The sequence below is a fragment of the Pieris napi genome (assembly GCF_905475465.1).
Source record: "Pieris napi chromosome W unlocalized genomic scaffold, ilPieNapi1.2 SUPER_W_unloc_1, whole genome shotgun sequence".
NCBI classification, from domain to species: domain Eukaryota; kingdom Metazoa; phylum Arthropoda; class Insecta; order Lepidoptera; family Pieridae; genus Pieris; species Pieris napi.
In genome coordinates, this window is record NW_025920860.1 from 214701 (window position 1) to 237486 (window position 22786).

The 22786-nt window shown below is 34.6% G+C and overlaps 1 protein-coding gene and 2 long non-coding RNA genes across 3 annotated transcripts; all 3 read left to right on the forward strand.

The window, feature by feature from the left end:
• Nucleotides 1–10143: 10143 nt before the first annotated feature.
• Nucleotides 10144–11016, forward strand: LOC125062933. The gene is made up of 2 exons (XR_007119422.1): nt 10144–10288; nt 10889–11016. It is a non-coding gene; the product is annotated as an uncharacterized LOC125062933 (long non-coding RNA).
• Nucleotides 11017–11026: 10 nt separating this feature from the next.
• On the forward strand, nt 11027–11627 carry LOC125062934. Its single transcript, XR_007119423.1, has 2 exons — nt 11027–11069; nt 11286–11627. It is a non-coding gene; the product is annotated as an uncharacterized LOC125062934 (long non-coding RNA).
• A 4817-nt stretch (nt 11628–16444) lies between these two features.
• LOC125062908 lies at nt 16445–17646 on the forward strand. Its single transcript, XM_047669119.1, has one exon. The coding sequence runs from the start codon at nt 16579–16581 to the stop codon at nt 17644–17646; it is 1068 nt and encodes a 355-aa protein (XP_047525075.1). The 5' UTR covers nt 16445–16578.
• Nucleotides 17647–22786: the final 5140 nt, after the last annotated feature.

Sequence of the window (22786 nt, forward strand, 5' to 3'; positions counted from 1 at the left end):
TACTGCGATAAAAACTTAAACGTGCATAAAAATTGTATGAAACTTTATTTTTTTAATTTTTTTTAATTTATTTATTCTATACATGATCCTTAATAGAAAGAAGCTGGCGTGGTGGAAACACAAACTGGACACAGTTTTTCCGTCCACCAGGTCATCGAACATATTTAAATAATTAACCTATTACACACTCAGGCCAGTGACATACTATACAATATAACAACCCCACCAATAAACAATAAAAATTGCACGAACAACATATACCAATTGATACAATGACGCTCCACAGCCGATGCAAGAAACCTGTTCTTGACGAGAAATTCTCATTCGAATACAGGATGTGTATTCGAATTTACATATTCGAACATGAACTAAATGACGACGTCCTACTTTTAGTTATGCATAGTTTGTAATTGTTTGACTTATAAAGTAATTTTTTAATTTAAATTTGATATTGTTTCCTGTTACATTAGCAAATAGCGCAGCCGGTAACGAGTTTAATAGATTTGGAATAATATAGTCTAATGTTTTTTTCCCATATAAATTATTGTATTTTGGTAAAAGAAATTCGTTTTTTAATTTTCTACGTGTTGTATAGTGATAGTGAGTTTTAGTTGTTTTAAGGTAATTGTCTGTAAAGTAGTTTTCATTTAATAATGCTAGCTGCACTTTCTCTTGTATAGGTATAATTTTGAAAAATGCAAATAGCTTTCTATAGTCTTCTTTATATTGTGATTTTATTTTGTAAGGAGCAATTGCTTTTAAAATACGTATTTGTAATGAAAATATTTGATTAAGATAAGTTTTGCATGTTCTCCCATAGCTTGTAAGTCCATATGTTATAATAGATTCTGCTAGTGCTTTGTATAGCAGTAGCAGAGTATTGAGAGGTATTTTTTTTTATTATATTGAATTTGGCAAGTATCGCTCTTAGCCTTTCACAGACAGAATTAATGTGCATTTTCCAGGACATTCGGTCATCTATTGTAAGCCCCAGGTATTTGTGGTTATGAACTAATTCTAAGGCGTTGCAGTTACAGTTGATGGGGTACGAGTTATAGGAATGTGCACAAATGTGGTTGTGTAAGATTAAGTGGGGTGTACGTGCGCTTAGATTGTGACTGGATCGGATATGCATGAACTTTGTTTTATTCGGATTTAGTACAAGTCCCACGTCGTGGGACCATTTAGCCAATGTATCGATTGAATCAGATTGTAGCTTTGTTTCTGCTTCTTGTATGTTAGCCCCAGCGGCATGGCCCCTACTAGGCATGTATCGTCTGCAAATTGGAATATCTGGCAATATTTTATTATGTTAGGTAATGTGTTAACGTAGGTAAGGTAATGCAAGGGTCCAATAACTGAGCCCTGAGCCGTACCTTCTGTTATGGATATTGGGAAACTTTCTTCGTTGCACACTTTAACACGATAAGTTCTATCTTGCAGATAGTTTTTACACCACTTGAGCAGGTTTCCTCGTACTCCGCAGTCATTTAGGTTTTGTAGGATTACGCTGTGCCTTAATGTGTCGAATGCCTTACTATAATCAATAAACACTACCAGGACATGATCCTTTTTATTTAAGTGCTTATAAATATGATCTGTGAATGCGGATAGTAATTGTGTGGTGTTTTTATTTGGTTGAAATCCGTATTGTTTGTTAGAAAGAATATTGTGTTTTTTATAATAACTTTGAATTTGTCCACATATGTATTTTTCAATTATTTTGTTGATTGTTGGCAGTATAGTTATTGGACGATAATTATTGTAGTTTTTTTTGCTACCATTTTTGTATATTGGTCGTACTATACCTGTTTTTAATAAATTAGGATATTGTCCAGTGTAAATGCTCGTGTTAATAAGATTAGCTATGGCTACGTTTATTTTATTGCATAACATTTTAATGTCTATAGTTCGTATTCTATCTGCGCCTGGAGATTTTTTGTCGTTTAATGATTTTATTATCTTTGCAACAGATTTAGGGTCTGCTGACTGAAATCTCATACTAGTATTTTCTGCTCGCCGGTATAAATTTGTATCCAACAGTGGATTTACACAGTTGGTTGCAATATTACTGATACTATTGTGGAAGGTAGTTGCAAAATTATTTGCAATATCTTTACACGTAACATTTTGATTTTCAAATGAGTTTTGTATAGCTACGTCAATGGATGTTTTAATTTTTCCTGTTAATTGGTTTAATATATCCCATAGATTTTTTAGATTGTTTTTATTAGCTTCTATATTGGTTCTAAGTGTTTTATTTTTAGTTTTGTTTATTAATTTATTGACATAATTTCTGGTTTTATTATATTTTTGTTTAAGTATTAAGTTGTTTGGATCTTTTATATATTGAGTAAAAAGTTTATCTCTGTAATGACATGCTTTAATAATTCTATTATTAATCCAATGGTTACTGTTTCGATGAGTGTTAGATTTAAGTTTAACTGTATATTCTGATTTTTTATATGCTTGAGTTATGTTATTTTGTATGAAGTTGTATATGCCAATAGGACTCTTCATTTCTATTGTCGGCTTCCAATCAATTTGCTCTAGAAGGGTCGTTAATTTATTTTTGTCAATTAATGTTTTATATGTTGGAACATCCTGTAGCTGTGCTTTAGTGCAAGCGAGCACGATCACTCGATGGTCCGCTAGTTTTGTGCCAACCGCTGCAGTGTATAGGTCGTGTGTTTGGGATCGAGCGTATATGTGATCTATGCATGATTTTGTAACGATTCCTTTGTATAGTTCTGCCCTAGTGTATGTTGTGATCCCACACATAAGGCCTAAACTGTGTAATGTGTTGCAATATTTATGTTTTATAGGAATGTCTAGCTTTAGGTTTATATTAACGTCCCCCAATAGATACAAGTCTATATTTTTCTGGCAGTTACTCTTAATGATATTATGAAGTTCGTCAATAAACAGGCTCTTGCTTAGGCTAGGTGGGCGGTAAATAGCACAAATATGCGCAGTGTATTTCGTCTGAGTTGTGATGGTAAAGAGTATATTCTCGAAATGTTGGCTTTTTACAATTTGTATACTAAATTTATGTTTCTTTTTTACATAAACTAAGAACATTTGATATCCATTTAAATTGTACAAACAACTGATTCTGTCAGATATGTTAACCTCTGTAACAACAATAACGTCAATAGTGTTAGCCGCATATATACATTGCTCGAGGCTAGCAAAATATTTTATGATTGACTTTATATTTATGTGTACACACAACAGATTTAAATGTTTGCTGGGTATTTTAATCACGAAATCATTTATGTTTATACAGTCTTCTAATTCACAAATATCACTAGTTAAACTATCCATATTAATAATAATAATTTATATGCAATTTAATTTGGGCAGTTAATTGACATTCTGTCTTTTTTTTAACACTTGTATATCCAATATAGATCTTAAGTTTTCTATTTTCGTGTTATCATCTTTTCTTGCACGAACCATACCGTTTTTAAACCAAACGTATTTATAGTTTTGTTTGTTCTTTAATTCCTGCTTGGCTTCCCATAAAATGCTTTTGTTGGACTAGTTTATATATTAAATTTCATTCTAAGTCTATTGATGGGCAAAGGAAACTTTAATTACTAGAGATCTCAAATGTAAGACTGTTTAGTAAGCCATTATTTTAAACGATTTATTATTATTATTTTATTTCTTTTGAGATACTTGACTTTGTTGTTAGAGACAACAACTCGCAATACGTATAGTTTTTTTTTTCTTTGAACCGTTTCAGATATATTGTGTCTGGCATGCTTATAAAAATATATAACGACAACGACAATGTTACGTGATTTCGTATTCTTATTTAAAAATAATAATTTAATTAATAATAAACTTGACAATAAGCTTAAAGCTATGTATTATACTGAGAGACTGGTGCTTGAAACAGGTTTAGTAAAATAAAACTCGGTTTTATTATTATTAATGGCAATTATATACAAAATAATCAACTTCTAACTAAATAAAATCTACGACAAATTATGATAAACATGATAGCCGTTAAGACTTTAGTTAAATATTAATATAACACACATTATCCATAAACAAAATCAGTCTCAATCACTCTTTGAATTAAAATTCTCTTTTGTGTTTTTTTTTGTCAATTTGGTTTTACGCTGCATGGAAAAGACAGTACTTTAGTTAGGGTCGATTCGACCAAACAAGAGTAAATCTTAATCTTAGAATAAATCGTCAGTTAATCTAGAGTAAATAAATTTTACGTTTTACCATCTACAAATTCTAAGAATAGTGGGCCTATTCGGGGATTATTACTATACCGCCGTTTCGCACGGAATAACAGCTATTCCTAGAATAATTTAATGTCGTCAGTCAGTCCAATCAGCTGATTTCTGTCATTTCACAAATATGTATTCTGTGTTTTAATTTCAAGTCAACCCAATGTACTAAATTTATAGTCTGGCATTGTATAATGAAATGTTTAAACAATTTATTATTTATTTATTTATTTGTAGATCTTTTATTTTCTATAATATTATAATGAAATTCAACTCAAACAAACAACAAATAAAAACTTTTTGTTGGCGTTTGACACCTGTTAAAAGCTACTTTTTCACAAAATAATACGGCAAAATCGAGTTGGCATGATGATGTTGGTTCTTACACTGTCCCGTTGTAGAACAACAATTATTTGCCGAGTTTTATTTTCGTTCACCATTCTCTTTGCTATTCGCGTATTGTTATTCCTAGCGCAATTATACTATCGATTACGTGGACAAACGACTATGGATTTACTCGAGATTAAAATCATGGAATAGGTTATTCGTGGTATAGTTACTCGTGTATAAATTGAAGTTTGGTCGAATCGACCCTTAAACGCCTAAATAATCATTCTTACGAAAGGAGTAGCCATATTGCATGCGGAGTCAATAATATCTCGGCTAAAAGCTTAACACAAGTTTAGGAAACATAAAAAAATATTCCATATGACAACTGAATTTATAGGCCGGGGAGATAGTGACACAAAATAGTGGGTAATTTGTACCAGTATGGCGGTTCTTCAGGGGTCTTATTACGAAATGAAAAAAAGAAAAATGATAGTCATAGCGCTGGTACCGGCGCGGCGGCCCAAGTGGTTAATAATAATGTACTATACGTTTAGTCAATTATTATAACAGGGGGCCTACCATGAACTTTCTTAAAACAATCCTGTTGAGATGCAGCGGAGTTTAGGTACCTAAAATCAATAGCATTTTTTCGTACCATGACCGCCTATAAGCTGAAACGTATTAGCATCGCAAAACCGAATGAAAGAACGATAATTTTGTTTGTGGTTTCTGCAAACTTACTTCGACAGATGTTTCTATGAAAATAAATAAAATATAAAATTATTTTAAATAATTCATCAATCACAATAAGCTATTATGTTTTAATATATATATTTATTTTATATAAAACATTTTGACATATTTTAAACGGAAAGTTCTCTGGTGCTATGACAGTTGACACTTATTATTTTTAAACGTTTCTTTCAAATTTTAATAGGAGCTTTCAATATTATTTGGTGTTTACAAAATTTCGGTTGGATTCCGTCCTTGCGGGTATAAGTGTTTACACGTGTTTCGGATATCATTATTTAGTATTTTCTATTTTTTCTCGTAGTTTAATGAATATAAGTTGACTTATCCTATTGGTGGTGGTTAATTAATAACATCAACTAATTACACCCCCCTGATCCTCCGGATAGGGTCTCTTCTCCGGTGGAATCAATGGATTTATCCACCCCACCGCTTCCCCAACCTGGTGTCAAGCGCAGACTCGATACTGTCCATGAAAGTTTAGTGGAACCTTCCAAAAAACCAATGACTGATGTCCGGTCATCTGCTGATGACGTCAACCCAGGATTTTACTCCCATCCATCACTCACTGGCTCTCCCAAGTCATACCTTGTCAATGACAAGGGCCCTTTTTTAGTCCATATTTCTTGCCCTGAATCTGACCCATCCGCTGGTACATCAATCCGCCCAATTAAATTTGGTCATTTCCTGGTAAAAAATAAAATACCCAACATTGTTCGAGATGGTGTTAAGAGAGTGGGACGTAATAGAATATCTGTTGAGTTTAAGTCGGGCTTAGATGCTAATAATTTTGTGTCTAATCCCATTGTACCTTCCAGCAACTATTCTGTTACGATTCCTAATTATAATGTTTCCCGTATGGGCCTTGTGAGAGGTGTCCCAGCTGATTGGTCGATGCAGGAATTTGTCGAAACTTTGGAAGTTCCCGAAGGTACTGGTATAGTCCTCAAGGCCAGACGCCTTAACCGCAAGACAAACTCCGATGGTCAAATTAATTGGATACCAACGCAAACTGTGGTTCTAACCTTTCAAGGTCAAACCCTTCCTGAGAGAATATTCTCTTGTCATAGTTCCCTCCGCGTTGAAACGTACCAACTCCCTACAATTCAGTGCCTTAACTGTTGTAGATTTGGTCACGTAAAGTCACAATGCCGATCGAAGCCTAGGTGTTTTCGTTGTAGTCTAGCCCATTCTGGTGATGAGTGTAATATCCCTGAAACAGAGTCATTATGTTTATTTTGTACTGCCTCACACTTTGCGACCAACAAAGCTTGCCCTGAACATAATCGACAAAAAAATATAAAGAGTTGTATGTCTCAAGAGAGCATTTCTTATATCGAAGCATCGGCTCGGTTTAGACCTATCAGTGGCAAAACTTTTGCAGATTCTGTTAAAACAACCCCCTCCTCTTTATCCCAGCCCATTACTTTACCTTCCCAAGATTCCCGTCAGACTACATCTTACAGGAAAACTGTATTTCTCCCTCCTCGCTCTAGACCAACATCAGGAAAATCCTTTGATAAGGCGGCCCATGAGGCCATTACTTCCAATTTACCCTCCTCTTTACCCAATGGTTGTGCCGTAAGCTCCCCTTCCCTTATCAACAATGAAGTATCCCCAAATGAAAATCTTCTCGACTGCTTATGGGCAGTCATTTGTAACATGCTATCCAAGTATGATGACATCCCCATACCGTCCCACGTTGCCCAAAAAATTAATTTGCTCCACTCAGTCGTCACCAAAAATGGCGAATTTAGTAATTCAGTGGAACTGTAACAGTGTTCGCAGTAAAAAATCAGAATTAACCTTTCTTATCAATAAATTCGCTCCATCTATTCTAGCCATTTCGGAGACTTGGTTATTGCCGGGTTCCCGCTTTAGGGTTTCTGGGTATCGATGTCTCCGAGATGACAGGGATGATGGCTATGCTGGCTGTGCCTTTTTGGTCAGCCGATCCCTCACCTTCCACTCATTATCTCTTCCTCATTGTGATGGTATTAATGCTGTTGCTATGAGAGCTTTTAATATCTCGTTTATTTCTGTTTATATTCCCCACCCCCACATCGACCTCATTTCTGATATACGTTCTATTATCCTTTCGGTTCCTCCTCCGGTTGTCATGTTGGGTGATTTCAATGCCCACCATGTTTCTTGGGGTTGTCATTCCTCAGATTCTTTTGGGTCCCTTCTACTAGATTTACTCGATGATATAAACATAAGTGTCTTGAATAATGGTTGTCCTACGAGAAGGAGTCTTCCATCTCAGAATCCCGCTAACGCAGTGGATTTATCACTTTGCTCTCCTGATCTTTTCCCTTTTCTATCCTGGCGTGTTTTTAAGAGCACTTGTGGGAGTGACCACTTCCCCATTTTAATTGATCTCCCAACCAATTTAAGGAGCGTTACTCGCCCTTCCCCTCTTTTAAAATTTAAACTGAATCAGGCCAATTGGTCAGACTTTTCATCTTCTATTGACTCTAAGATAGCTGCGCTCCCCGTAGTCTCTGCTGAAAACTGTTTATCTTCATACAATGATTTTGTCAACTCCCTCACCTCATCTGCCAGTTTACATATTCCACTCAAATCTTCTACACAAAGGAAAATTTCCCCTCATTGGTGGGATTCCGAATGTACTGAGATGATTCGAAAAAGAAAAACGGCAGAAAGGTCATACAGTCTTTGCATGACCTTGGAAAAATTTTTAGTCTACCAACAAGCTTCTGCAGCTGCTCGCAGACTACTTAATAATAAGAAACGTCTTGGTTGGCATAAGTTCTGTGAGAGCATGTGCCCTGGTACCCCTTCGTCTGTTGTTTGGAGGCAGATCAGAAGATTCCGTTGTTCCCTCAATTCTTATGATGTCCCTTTTAATGATCCGTCTAGCTGGATTACCTCCTTTGCCGACAAATTGGCTCCTCCATCTGTCCCTTTTTATGATTGTCTTCCTTATAAGTATAATTCTTACATCCCCTCTTCAAACAATCTAGATTGTCAATTCTCCTTGGAAGAACTTAACAAAGCATTAAATGGTCTCTCTGACTCTTCCCCTGGAGAAGATGGAATCCCTTATTCATTCCTCATAAATTCTTCATTAGGCACTAAGAGGTACTTTCTTGATTTAGTAAACTGTTTTTTCGATCTTGGAATTATTCCTGAATCGTGGAACAGACAAATCGTCATTCCGCTTCTAAAACCTGGCAAAGATCCATCAGATTTCTCTTCATACAGACCTATTGCTTTGTCTTCTACCCTTTTAAAAATTATGGAACATTTGATTAAATTTCGTTTAGAATGGTTTTGTGAAAGTAACAATATCTTTGCAAAATCCCAGTTTGGTTTCAGGAAAGGCTTAAGTACGATGGATAGCCTAAGTATAATAACGACCGACATTCGCATTGCTTTTAAAAAGAAACAGTTCCTGGTGGGTGTTTTCTTGGATATCGCATCTGCGTATGACCACGTGCTGGTTCCGGTGCTCAGGCAAAAAATGCTTCAGCTGAGTATTCCTGAGAAGTTGGTACGTTTTGTTTGCAATGCAGTTTCGAATCGTTATATTATTATAAGGTCTCAAAATACGGAGCTGTCTCCTAGATCTATTTGGAGGGGCTTACCTCAAGGTTCTGTTTTGAGTCCTCTTCTGTACAACATTTACACCTATGACCTGGAGCTTGTTGTGAATTCCTTCTGTCAGATTCTTCAATACGCGGACGATGTAGCCTTATACTTTTCATCAAATTCTATTGAAGAGGCATCATCACGCCTAAATTCGGCTTTGGATTATTTGGGTGATTGGTTAAATGATCATGGTCTCTCTATTTCTGTGCCCAAATGTTCGGCGGTCACGTTTACTACAAAATACAAGGTTCCACGGTGTAACATTTCATATAAAGGGTCCTTGGTATCGTGTTGTAAGCAAGTAAAATTTTTAGGCCTTATTTTAGACTCAAAGTTAAACGGTGTTCCTCATTTTAACCATGTGATTAAAAAAAGTGAGAAAGGTGTTAATGTTCTCCGTTCATTATCTGGTGTGAGGTGGGGAGCACACCCCTACTCGCAAAAGCTTTTATACAATGCTGTGGTACGAAGTCATTTTGATTATGGCACCTTCCTTTTAGATCCTGGCAACAAGCAAGCCCTTGTTAAAATTTCCAAAATTCAATCGAAATCTTTACGCATCATCCTTGGTGCTATGAAATCCTCTCCCATCAATGCTCTCCAAATAGAATGTGTTGACCCCCCCCTGTATTTACGTAGACAATTTTTAAGTGACCGCTTCTTCATCAAAGTCCTTCAATACTCTTCACATTCCATCTTGTCCAAATTACGTCGCTTATCTAATCTCACGATGCCATCTAGTACAGGTAATGTTCCATGCCTGTTACACAGTTTTAATAAACTTTCTCGTCTTTCTAATCCTGTTGAAAGTTTCTCTAGTAATCCCTTGTTTTTAAATAGTTATGAATCCCTCATTTTTGATCCTAAAATAATTTTAAACTTTGGAATTGAAAAAAAATCCACCCAAGCTTCCACTTGTTTTCTGGAAAAAATTTCAAAAGACTGGCAGGGTTGGTTACCGATGTATACTGATGCTTTCAAGATTCCCAATAATGAGTGCATCGGTGCGGCTGTATCTGTCCCTTCATTCAAAACAGTATTGAGCTTTAAACTTCCTCCATTGACCTCCGTTTTTTCAGGTGAAGCTTTTGCAATCCTAGAAGCGGTTTTGTATGCTGAGTCCCACAACCTAAATAAAGTTACAATTTTTTCCGATTCTCGCAGCTGTTTACAGGCAATTCTTTCCAATCCATTCAGGTCTAAAAAAAAACGTAATACGATTCTAAAAATAAGAGAAGCTTTGTTTAGGTGTAGTAAAAAAGATATTCATATTGTACTTTTGTGGATACCTAGTCATTGTGGTATAGCGGGTAATGAAACTGCTGACTCTTGTGCAAAAGGTGCTATTTTCTGCGGATCTTGTCAGCATCCCAACATCTCGGCCCACGACCTATCAGCTCTTGCGTACTCCCACCTTTTAAAATCCTGGACTATTGATTAGCAATCTTCTAAAGAAAAAACTGGCAGGCACTATGCTAATATTCAGTATTCAATCCCTTCTTCGCCGTGGTTTTTTAAATATAAGTTTTTAAACAAAAAGGTCACGTCTATAATCTGCCGTCTTCGTATAGGGCACGCTTGTACTCCTGTTCATCTAGCCAAAATTAAAATTAAAGACAGTTCTCTCTGTGAGTGTGGTATGGACGAGGGCACGACAGACCATATATTTTTTAACTGTTCTTTAATTAATGACTCGTTATTTGACTATCTTTCTCCAGATTTCCCTCGTCCATGTAACCTTAACTCCCTACTTTCCCTCCCATACAGCTCGATCGTCAAAATTTTAGGGAAATTTATTTCTGTTAATAAATTAAAGTTATAAATAAGATTCTCCCCTTCATACCTTGTAGTAAAATGTTAACCTCTTGTATATATTATTAGATGTCTGTGTGTGTTGTATTTATTGTGATGTCATTTTTGTTTTGGGTAACTCTGCTTAGATAAAATTAAATCTATCAAAATTATCAAATCTATCCTCACTGTGTGAAGACTTAGAACGTGACATTGGCGGAATTGTGATTTACACAGATGTCGCCATTATAAATAAAGTGAAGTGAAGTGAAAATTTCGGTTTTAGAAATATATTTACAAATTGTTTAACTTATAAAATAATGGTATGGGGTAAGTATTGTTCACAAATTTGTTTATTAAAAATAAATCCCTATAACGAAGTGAATTACTGATATAAAACGCTTTGCAAAAGATATTACAAATCAACTTATTACTCTAAAATCATAAGTTACTATAATAAAAATTAATTCCTTCAAATTCTACAAACTCAATTTATACGTTAACTAATTCATATAGGTAATATAAATAATTATACTTTCTTCACAGGAAAGTAAGTAGTGGTAGTGACTACAACCTTCCATCTCCACTAAAATACTTCGATGTATGCACAATGCAAAATCTTTTCTATCAAATGAAAGATTATTATTATGACGAACCACCAAACTATTCCAATAAAGGTAAAAACAGTACATTACAATGTTTAAAACTATGTTTACCTGGGTCAACAAGTATCTTTCTCAAAGACAAGACACGACGATTAGGTTAAAATACGAGTTAACATAACCTGGAATAAATCCTGGAGCAATAAAGAAACCCTTAAATCAGAATTTTAAAACTTAAGAAAAAATAATGGACTCATATTTAATACCTTGTCTTACATATGGCTTCCAGACATGGATTTACAATAACGACACCAAAAACAAAATACAAGTGTGCCAGAGAACGATGGAAAGGAGTCTACTAAACATACAAAGACAACATCGGAAGAGAAATACAGAAATAAGGAAAACAACAAAAATAATAGACGCTTTAGACAAAAATGTAATTGATCGGGTCTTACTGCTCTCATGGACAAGGAAAAATGGACACGAAGGGTAACCTGGTGAGAACCGACAAAAAGATTGATGAAATAAAAAGAAAAGCTGGTGAAAACTGGACCACCAAAGCAAAAGACAGCAGATGTGGAGCAAAATGGAGGAGGCCTTTACCCGTAGAGGGGTCCAAAACGATTTAATGATACTTTATAATGAATTATAAAAATGAATTTTGTTTGAGATTCTTATTAATTTATTTATCATTTCAAACTTATATACATTGAAATTATTAATTATGATTGGAATATAATTTAAAGATTATAAATAATAATATTGTATTTTTAATGCATGCACATTGTATAATGTAATAATTAATCATATGATATACTTGTTTAATATGTTATTCATTATGGAAATAAAGAGGCTATAATAATAATAATAATTTTATTTACAGCTTAACCTGACAAAATTGCTAAATAGAGACTATATGAATAAATGTTTATAACCAATTGAACATTGCCTGAAGACATCTTTTTCTATCTTGATGGAGTCATCCTAACTTAATAAATACTATTATTATAATATTTTTAAATGGCTTATTATTTACACATTATAAATTTAAAAATACCCATGTTTTTTTAAACAACAAAAAGCAGAGGAGAATAATACAATTCATGAACATAGTGAGGAAAAATTTTATTATAATAAATATCTACTAGTAATATGGCATTCTTATTTATTGTAAAATATGATATTATATTGGGGGTTTATGTTTTTGTTAGATATGCATAAATAATTTATTGAATATTATTGAATAATGTGCAAATTTTTGTAGGTACACTGAAATCTTCAATGAATCAAAGTCAATAATCTATAGTAAATTATAGACTCAATATCTACGAAGTCGGTAGTCGGGAGGGCATTGCCGGCTTGTTTCTCATCTCCGTCTATATTTTAATAATTTATTTATAATCACACTCTAAACTCAAAATACCCTAAAATATCGGAAATATAAAAAATATATTTATTTTTTCCTATATTAGCCATAGTAGATAAATCTTATTATTTTAACTATATTAACAAGTTTTAATACAAATATTGAATTTTATAGGTTCTAAACTATTATTTGGACATTACGATACAAAAAAGGTGAACAAAAAGTAACTTTTTTAGAATCGCTAATTCTGTCATAGTTGGAAGGCGCAACTGTCAAATTTCGGTTCAGCCGAGCGGTCATGGTACGGATTTTCATACAAATTGAACAAACGAAATCTGATAACCGCTAAGGTCACGTGGGAACATAAACTGTCTCGTTTTTTCGATGTCATGGTACGAATTAGCGATGCATCTCAGTTGTAGGTTGTCAATAGGCTCGCAATAAGAGTTCATGGTAGGCCCCCAGGGGTAGATTATCGATCCCGTTAGACCATTTTATGGAAGTCGGTGCCAAGTCACAATCCTTGTGCTTCTGAATGGTCATCAAGCCAGGTTAATCGTTTTTGATACCGATATCCAAAACACTTTAGACCGCCAATTTTAGAGCCTTCTGAGACTTATGATAATTCAGAATCATCTAGAAAATTATATTCCTTACAGCAGTATAATATAGTTAAATTATAAAAATTCATTATGACGGATACATTTTTCAGTAATATTTTTAGTAATGTTAGCTTTTATTATTTATTTAATAATATTCTAAATAATTTATGAAACATATTCTTTTGCTACAAGTGCGCATGTGCAATAATTACTCATTGCCTCGTTCGGTTATTTACGAAATGTTACGAATTGACTCGAATAACTGCCCGAAGTGGGAAGGTCGAGTCAGAGTGGGGACGAGGGCATAAAACATCTGGTAACACATGCGCACAGGCCATTCCTTTGTTCAAGTTGGTGTTTGTACATTTTACGTAGGGTCAGTGTGTGAAATATAGTAAATCAAGTCATCATTGGAGTGTTTAATTTCCTACCCTAAGAACCAGATCAACTAGCCCTAACAGTAACTATTTTTATTTATTACTTTATTAAAGTTTACCACATCATACATTGTTATCTCAGTTATATGTTACAAACTCTTTTGTCTAAAATGTATGACAATTTAGGTAAACATAAATGTTACGAAAATTTTTTTAAAAATACAATTAAATATAATATACAATATATCGATAAAAATACAATAAACATACCAGACATTAATTTTATTATTTTAACTTATTTAACCACATCTCAACTAACCACTGTTAGCCTCTAAACGATGATTAAAGTATTTTTAACGATAGACACCTTGCGTGTTTTAATTAATTAACACAAGTTTTTTTATCTAGGTATCTCTACAGACTATCACAAATATAACTATAATGTTAATTTAAAATGAACGATTTCAAACTCAATCAAAGTATGATGCATTGTTCCTGGGTTACGGAACTGAATAGGACTTGCTTGATCTCATAAAGAATAATCAGTAACAAAACATTAAAGTGACTATTTGAAAAAAATATTTCGTCAGGCAAAGTCTAGTAAACGCGAGGCCCACAAAGGACAAATATTATCCAAAATAGTCTTAAACGAACTTTAATTTTGATATTTCCTGTAATTCTATCGCAATGGGACAACGAATTACGTGTGAACTATTTGTGCCTAAAATAGACTAATATTTATGCTAATTCTGGAACCTAATAACGTGTTTAATATCTTGTTTCTGAAAACAAGTAAACACTTCATTTTAAGTTACTAGCAGCCCCCGATCCTATTAAATGTTTTTATTAAATGTGACGTAAGTACTATATGACATGTTCGCTAATGTTATCATTAAATATTCTGCAATAATCAACAATCCGTACTTTTTATAATTATTGTTTATATATTAAAAAATGCAGTTTTAAAATTGTTTAAAAACAAAGTATCACGGCATTTAGACCAGTGCAGATAGCCTTTAAAATAAATAAAAAGTGAAAAAAATTACAGTAGGATGAAACCCATTAGAAAAGCAGGGGAATATGATCAAAATGAAAGGAAAAATAAATTGCGGTCGATCTGAGGTCGGGAAGGTGTAGGGGGGGGGGAGTTTTAAGGGTAAAAAACGGTTTATCTCGATTTCCGGCAAAACTACAAGTCCTATCGAAGAAAGTTAAATGGCAAAGTTGTAGGTAATAAAAAGATCTAAAACTTTTGTATTCACACATTTTTCACATAACCTCAAAATTTATGTGAAAAATTCAAAAAACCAAGTTTTTGGTTTTTATCTTTTACAAAAATATTTTTTGAAGTGAAACTTCTTTATCGGGGTTGGAAATAAATTTAGTGTAACATTTTTCGGTTACGCGTCACATGTTTCGGTTACGCGTCACATTTGACCGTTACGCGCGTCTTTTTCTCGTCCCTACCACGGTTGATTCGAAGAGATTCTAAACCATTTATAACAAAAATTTATAATAACTATAACAATGATACTAAAAATTATATTACAATTTATGAAATTCTGTAATAATCTTAGTGGTAATAAGGTAAAATGAAATTTCAAGTCTGTGATATTAAAAGCCTTTTGTTAAACTTTATCTTATTTAACTTTATTTAACCAATTTCTGTAAAGTTAGTTGCATATAGATAATTTTTCAAAAAATAAGGTCATAAAGAAGTTTCACTTCTAACGTGTGTACACTACGCACATTTTTTATTTTCTAACGAAATTTGGTGAAACCTTACCTTTCTATGTCCCAAATACGCTGTAATTTATTTGATTAAAAATATTTATTTGTTCACCTTATTTTGAATGAATAGCGAAAAAACACCCTAATTTTCAATCGAAAATTCTGACGTCAAAATTTCAGCTTTTTTCAAAAAGTTGGTGTGCTTTCAGTTCGTTGAAATCTCTACTTTCCTATGGTAAAAAAATATATATATATTGCCATAGTATATCTTCTCAGAAAACGCAAAAAATCGTATGCAGTAACGCCCAGACCTGTCATCCCCTTGCTTACTTCTCTGTTCTGTTTAATATTTTAGCTTTATTCTACACAATACATTTTTCTACACTATTTAGTGTATCGGTTTAAGGGCGATTTTGCACGTGTAGGTTGCCATGGTTACGTCAAAGTGAAATTTGATAACTACTTGATCTCTACTTTGATCTAAGTAGTTATCAAAGCACCCTTAGGGATCATTCACCTGGCTTTTGTTCCTTTTAAGTACCTACGCATAATATATGCCCTGATAGAACGAATACCAAAAGCTTTTTAATATTTAGAAAAACTTTTTAAGCTAGTTGAGCACGATGTTCTAAATGTATTTTAGATATGATAGAAAAAAATAAAATTAAAACCATTAACGACTGCAATATGAAAAAAAATAAAATTATAAATCCACCTCAAACTAATTGGGTAAATAAAAATATAATTAAAGTCATTAACGAACGAAATATTTTATGGACTTTTTTTTAAAACATTTAAAAGAACATATAATTGACAACATACCTAAAATTATAATTAACACTGTTAAACTGAACGCAACCACTTAATATTATGTAGTCTGTATCTGTCAATGTAATCTGTATCTGTCAATGTAGTCTGTTATAATAATTGTATCACCCCTGTCTTTTCCAAGAAATTGAGCGGTTCGCACCATTCTCTAACTCAGCTGTTTTATTTATTTCTCTTTACTAAATTCCTACTCTAAAATAGTTTGTAACAGGTTATGGGCCCAGACGCCCGGATAGAAATAGGGAAGTAGGATTAATAAAGTGAAAGGCATCACGTTGATGCAAATTGATTTCGTGATACGTCGCGACGTCATTAACTTTTCAGCTTACAATGGCGGACCCCCGTTTTGCTCAAATTGATCGTTTGGCGGGCCGTGATAATTATCCTACATGGAGTTTCGCGGTGAAAACCTTTTTAGAGCATGAAGATTTGTGGAAATGTGTCGAGACATCGGGCATGGCTTTTACGAAGACCGAAGATACGAAGGCAAGGTCAAAAATAGTCCTTCTAGTTGACCCTATGAACTATGTTCATATCCAGGATGCCACCACGGCTAAGGAGGTATGGGATAACCTGAGAAAGGCTTTTGATGACTCCGGCTTGTTGAGGAAGGTAGGTCTTCTGCGAGAACTAATTACAACAGATCTGGAAAGTTGTGGTAGTGTTGAGAACTATGTCAACAAAATCATCACATGTGCACACAAGCTTCGTAATATAAAATTCATTGTAGATGATGAGTGGCTCGGCACATTATTATTAGCCGGGTTACCAGAGTCATATAGGCCTATGATTATGGCTATGGAAAGCTCAGGTGTGTCCATCACTGCTGATTTAGTTAAAACAAAGATTTTACAGGATGTAAAGTCTCCGGACAACTCATCTGTTTTTTTTTCAAATTTCCACAAAGGCAAGGCAAAGAATAGTAAATGTTCAGGTTCTAAAGCAAATAGTAAAGGTCCCAGGTGCTTTAGGTGCAATAGGCATGGTCATTTAGCCAAATTTTGTGCCTCAAACAGCTCAAATCAAAAGAATAAGTCTGAAACTATTAATACTTCTTCTAGCTATGTTGCAGCGTTTCCAGCCTCACCAGGCCTAGAGAGTGGATGCTGGTACATTGATTCAGGAGCTGCAATGCACATGACAAACAAGAGAGATTGGCTTTATGACTACGGACCTGCTTTAGTAACAAACATTAAAGTTGCAGACAACAAAATATTAACAGTAAAAGGCTGTGGTAAAGTAAATATAGAAACATATGATGGTGAAAGTGAATTAAAAATTGGTACAATACAAGTAAAAAATGTTTTATATGTGCCAGATTTGGCTGTTAATCTTCTGTCAGTCCGCCAAATGACACAGAATAACTGTCAAGTAAAATTTAGTAAGAATACATGTTAACATTTATAAAGAGTCTAAATTAATTCTCACTGGATATATAAAGAACAATTTATATGTTGTTCATAATGAAACTTATGCTTTGATGTCATCTGTACATCTATGGCATCAAAGGATGGGTCATCTAAATTATAATGATCTTCAGAAACTTAATGAGTCTACAGAAGGAGCAGATATAGAATCAAGTAGAGAGGAGCATGTGGTATGTAATACTTGCTTAAAAGGTAAGCAAACAAGGCAACCATTCAAACATGCTGGCACAAGGGCTTCCGCCCTCCTGGAGTTGGTGCATTCAGACGTATGTGGGCCAATGGAGGAAAAGTCTCTCGGTGGTGCCAGATATTATGTCACTTTTGTCGACGATTGGTCTAGAAAGGTATTTGTTTACTTTATCAGCTCTAAATCACAAGTACTTGAAAAGTTTAAACATTTTAAGCTACTAGTAGAGAATCAATTAAATGCTAAAATTAAAACACTAAGATCTGACAATGGAAAGGAGTATGTCAATGAAGCATTTGATAAGGTTTGTAGGGATTCTGGTATCAAACGTCAACTCACTATACCCTATACCCCCGAACAGAACGGCATGAGTGAGAGGATGAACCGAACTTTAACAGAACGTGCTAAATGTATGCTTATTAATTCTGGCCTACCTAAGAAGTTTTGGGCTGAGGCAGTAGCCACCGCTGCATATGTTATCAATCGCTCACCAACAAAGTCTTTACAATATAAAACTCCTGAGGAATTATGGTCCGGCATTAAACCTAATATCAGTAACATTAAAGTGTTTGGTTGCAGAGCTATGATGCATGTGCCAAAGGAGAAGAGGTTAAAATGGGACTGTAAGTCAAAAGAGGTTATATTTGTAGGTTATTGTTTAGAGTCCAAGGGTTATAGATTGTTTGACAAAACTGAAGGAAAAGTAATGAGAAGCAGAGATGTAATCTTCCTAGAAGAGAGTGTAAATAAAGATTTTGCTTTTCTACCACTTACTGAATCGCAAGTAGTTATAAATGAAGATAATTTAGATGATACTACTGACATGACTTTAAAGGAAATTGATAGTGCAGTCTGTGCAAGTGATGATGATTATGTCCCGGAGCATTCTATATCCAGGAGTGAATCACCTATAAACAGAATTAATTTAAGGCCTAGAAAACACAGAGCTATGCCTACCTTCCTCTGTCAGAATGAAATTGAGAAATCTATTGAGCCAGATCCTGAAACATTGGAGCAAGCCTTGCAATGTGAAAACTCACAAAAATGGATAAGCGCCATGGATGATGAATACAATTCATTATTGGAAAATAATACATGGACTCTGTCAAAACTCCCTTATGGAAGGGTTGCTATTCCCTGCAGATGGGTATTTAAAACCAAAATAGATGGTGATGGAAACGTCACAAGATATAAGGCGAGATTGGTTATAAAAGGTTATCAGCAGAAACAATATATAGATTACAATGAAGTCTACGCACCTGTTGTGAGATTAAGTTCCATTAGATACCTGCTTGCAATAGCAGCTAAATATCAGCTCAAGATAGAACAGCTGGATGCTGTCACAGCATTTTTACAGGGTGACATAGATGTGGAGCTATACATGTCACAACCATCCAGATATGATAATGGGACAAAAGAAGTTTGCAAATTGAATAAATCAATATATGGTTTGAAGCAAGCCAGTAGAACTTGGAACAAAAAGCTTGAAAATTTTTTGAGTAGTATTGGATTTTCAAAATCGAATGTAGATCCTTGTGTCTACTATAAATATGAAAATGAACATGTTATGTTTATAACTATATATGTTGATGACATTTTGTTGTTTCACAACTGTCAGGAGTCAGCAAACAATAATATAAAAATAAAAATGAAGAATAATTTCAAAATGAATGAGCTTGGAATTGCTTATTGTTATATTGGACTTTGTATTTCATACAGTTCAGAAGGAATAGCCATTGATCAAACTAGGTACATAGAAAATACATTAAGACGTTTTGGTATGGAACAATGTAACTCAGTAGGAACTCCAATGGAACCGAATATAAAGTTTTCAAGTTCTGAAAAATTTGAAAGTATACCTTACCAGGAAGCCACTGGCTGCTTATTATACATCTCACAAGGAACTAGGCCAGATATATGCTATGCAGTGCATACATTATGTCGATATAATAGTTCTCATACAGAAGAGCATTGGAATGCTGTTAAGAGGTTATTTCGATACTTACAAGGTACAAAGTATCTACAGCTTGTATACAAAAGTAATGTTGATGAAGAAATCACTGGATACTCAGACTCTGATTGGGCTTCCTGTACTGAAGACAGAAAATCATGTACTGGGTACATTTTTAATTTCCAGGGTGCAGCGATATCTTGGAATTCAAAAAGGCAGCAAACTGTTGCCTTGTCTACTACTGAGGCAGAGTATATGGCGCTCTCAGCTGCTACTCAAGAAGCTATGTGGCTGAGACAGTTGCACTGTGAACTGTGGCCTTCTTTAAAGGTTACACCTATTACTTTGTACTGTGATAATCAAAGTGCTATTAAACTTACAGGTACTTACAGTTATCATGCTAGGAGTAAACACATTGATGTTCGTCACCACTATCTGAGGAACAAAGTTGAATGTGGTGATGTCAAGATTGAATATGTGGGCACTGATTCGATGGTTGCTGACTGCCTCACCAAAGCCCTACCGAAGCCCAAACACCAGCACTTCCTCATCGCTATGGGTTTGCGTTCAAGGGAGGATGTTAAACTGAACGCAACCACTTAATATTATGTAGTCTGTATCTGTCAATGTAATCTGTATCTGTCAATGTAGTCTGTTATAATAATTGTATCACCCCTGTCTTTTCCAAGAAATTGAGCGGTTCGCACCATTGTCTAACTCAGCTGTTTTATTTATTTCTCTTTACTAAATTCCTACTCTAAAATAGTTTGTAACAAACACATATCTATATGTCTATAAAAATCGTAAAAGTTTAATGCAACTCGATATAATAAATATGTATTTACAAAACATCAAAAAAGTTACTTTTTTTTATATTTGTGAACGAGCGTCTAAGAAATTGCTACTTCTCATTAGTCACACAATGCGTGTTGTAACATCGATGCGACCTACCCGCACTTTTGTAAAAAATATTGTACATATTATTATTGTTACCAACAAATATTTTCATTTTATTTAGCTTATTTTTAATAATTTAATAACACGATGTACATTAATAACTTACTCTAAAATTTCTTACTAATAGACCACAAGCCCATGAACAAAAAATACCTGTGAAATGACCCATCGTGAATTACGCTTAGAAGGCTGTTACTATATCTGAAAATAGCTCTGAGCACTATGCCGTCATTTCTGAGCGGTACATGTGAGTACGTGAGTGAATGGACTTTCTCAGGTACAATGGAGGAATTTCGACTAATTATTAATGTACGGCTTTGTTATAAGTGTATAGATGATTAAAAATAAATGTCGAAAAACCTAGTGCCGTACAAAAGTGATGGTGCCGGAAGTCGGTGCAAATTTTTAATTCGACGACAGTTGCAGAAGCAATATAGGTCATTTATTACTTACTGTACGGCATTTGTGTGATTCCTTTTGGACACATATACAGATACTTTACCCGTAAACGCCGTACATATTCCCAGCGGAGCGGTCGAAAGCCAAGAGTCGCAACATATGTCTGATTAGCATATAGGTGATGATGATATGAAACAACATAAAATTAAATGATCTTGAGAGTACTTCACAAATAGATAACATTTTCCAGCATGCCGTACATTTTTTGTGGAACACATAGGTGTATGGGGTAAATTACTTTCCTCAGAAAAGAGTCATTTTCCGGTGACTTTTATCTGTACGGCAATAACACAGGTTATTAATACTTTAGACAATCTTCAATAAAAGATAAATGCCGTACACTTTCGATAGTCTGCTACCACCGCCTACCAATACAGGGCGTCCCAAAGTTATGGGAAATGAAGGGAAAGTACTTTAAATATCGTAGATAGGGTATTTTACTAAAAGAAGACTTTATGTTATTTTTAAAAGTTATTAATTCTGCATTCAAAGATTTTTAAATATTACTTGCCTCGTCTGGGAATCGAACCGACTTAAATGTAAAAAAAACACCCCTACTTTTATGATGCCAATCGAAAGAATGGCCAAAAACTAATAACTCTTCTTAAGTAAAATAGTATTTCAAAAGAAAGGAACAGCGTGAATATATCTTTTTAATCAAATTAAAAACATTATCTATCGTATTCGGACTAAAAAAATCCCCTACGAGTCTGTTACTTTAGAAAAGTTATTAGGTTTTGGCCATTCTTTCGATTGGCATCATAAAAGTAGGGGTGTTTTTTTTTTTAATTTAAGCCGGTTCTATTTCTAGATGAGTCAAGTAGTTTTTAAAAAATCTTTGAATGCAGAATTACTAACTTTTAAAAATAACATAAAGTCTTCTTTTAGTAAAATACCCTATTTGCGATATTTAAGGTACTTTCCCTTCATGTCTCATAACTTTGGGACGGCCTTTTTTTTTTTTTTTTGAAAGGAATCTCGCTGTTGGCCTTTAGGCCTTTACAGCTCAGCTCGGGCTGGTTGGCGAGCGTAGCTCGGCCAGAATGGCGTTTTTCCCGCGACTAGCGCAAGGGCGTCTCCTGTGAGACTCGAACCTCGGCTTTGGCCGTCGCGGGGTGGTCAATCGCCTGAAGGGCAGGAGCGAAGTAAGTAGAGGTCCTCGCCTTCCCCGGTGAAGGCGGTTTTTAACCCTAATCTGTGTCTGAATACTTGATTGTTATTATTGGCCGCGCGGGCGGCTTTTAATTTAATGTGTTAGCTACGATAATTGGATCAACCGAATCCTTTAATGTGTATGTGTACCTGGGCCTCCTAATAGCCTTTTATGTCGGGAAGGGATAATATGGTCATAACTATTGCGGTGTGTCGGATTCTACGAATTGCCGCACGGACTTAAGGAGCAGGGCGTGCTCGGTTATTACCTCCACCTTAGTGGACGCGGTTTTAGCGGACTTAAAGGCCTCCGCGAATGCGACGAGTGCGTCTAAGTCTATAGCGCCTATAACGTTGAACGCGAGATTAAAAGCGTCGCGGACGCTGCCTGACTCCTCAGTTGCC

What these genes read in the sequence shown, in the direction of transcription:
- LOC125062908 (XM_047669119.1), top strand. Translation starts at nt 16,579, where the DNA reads ATGGCGGACCCCCGTTTTGCTCAAATTGATCGTTTGGCGGGCCGTGAT.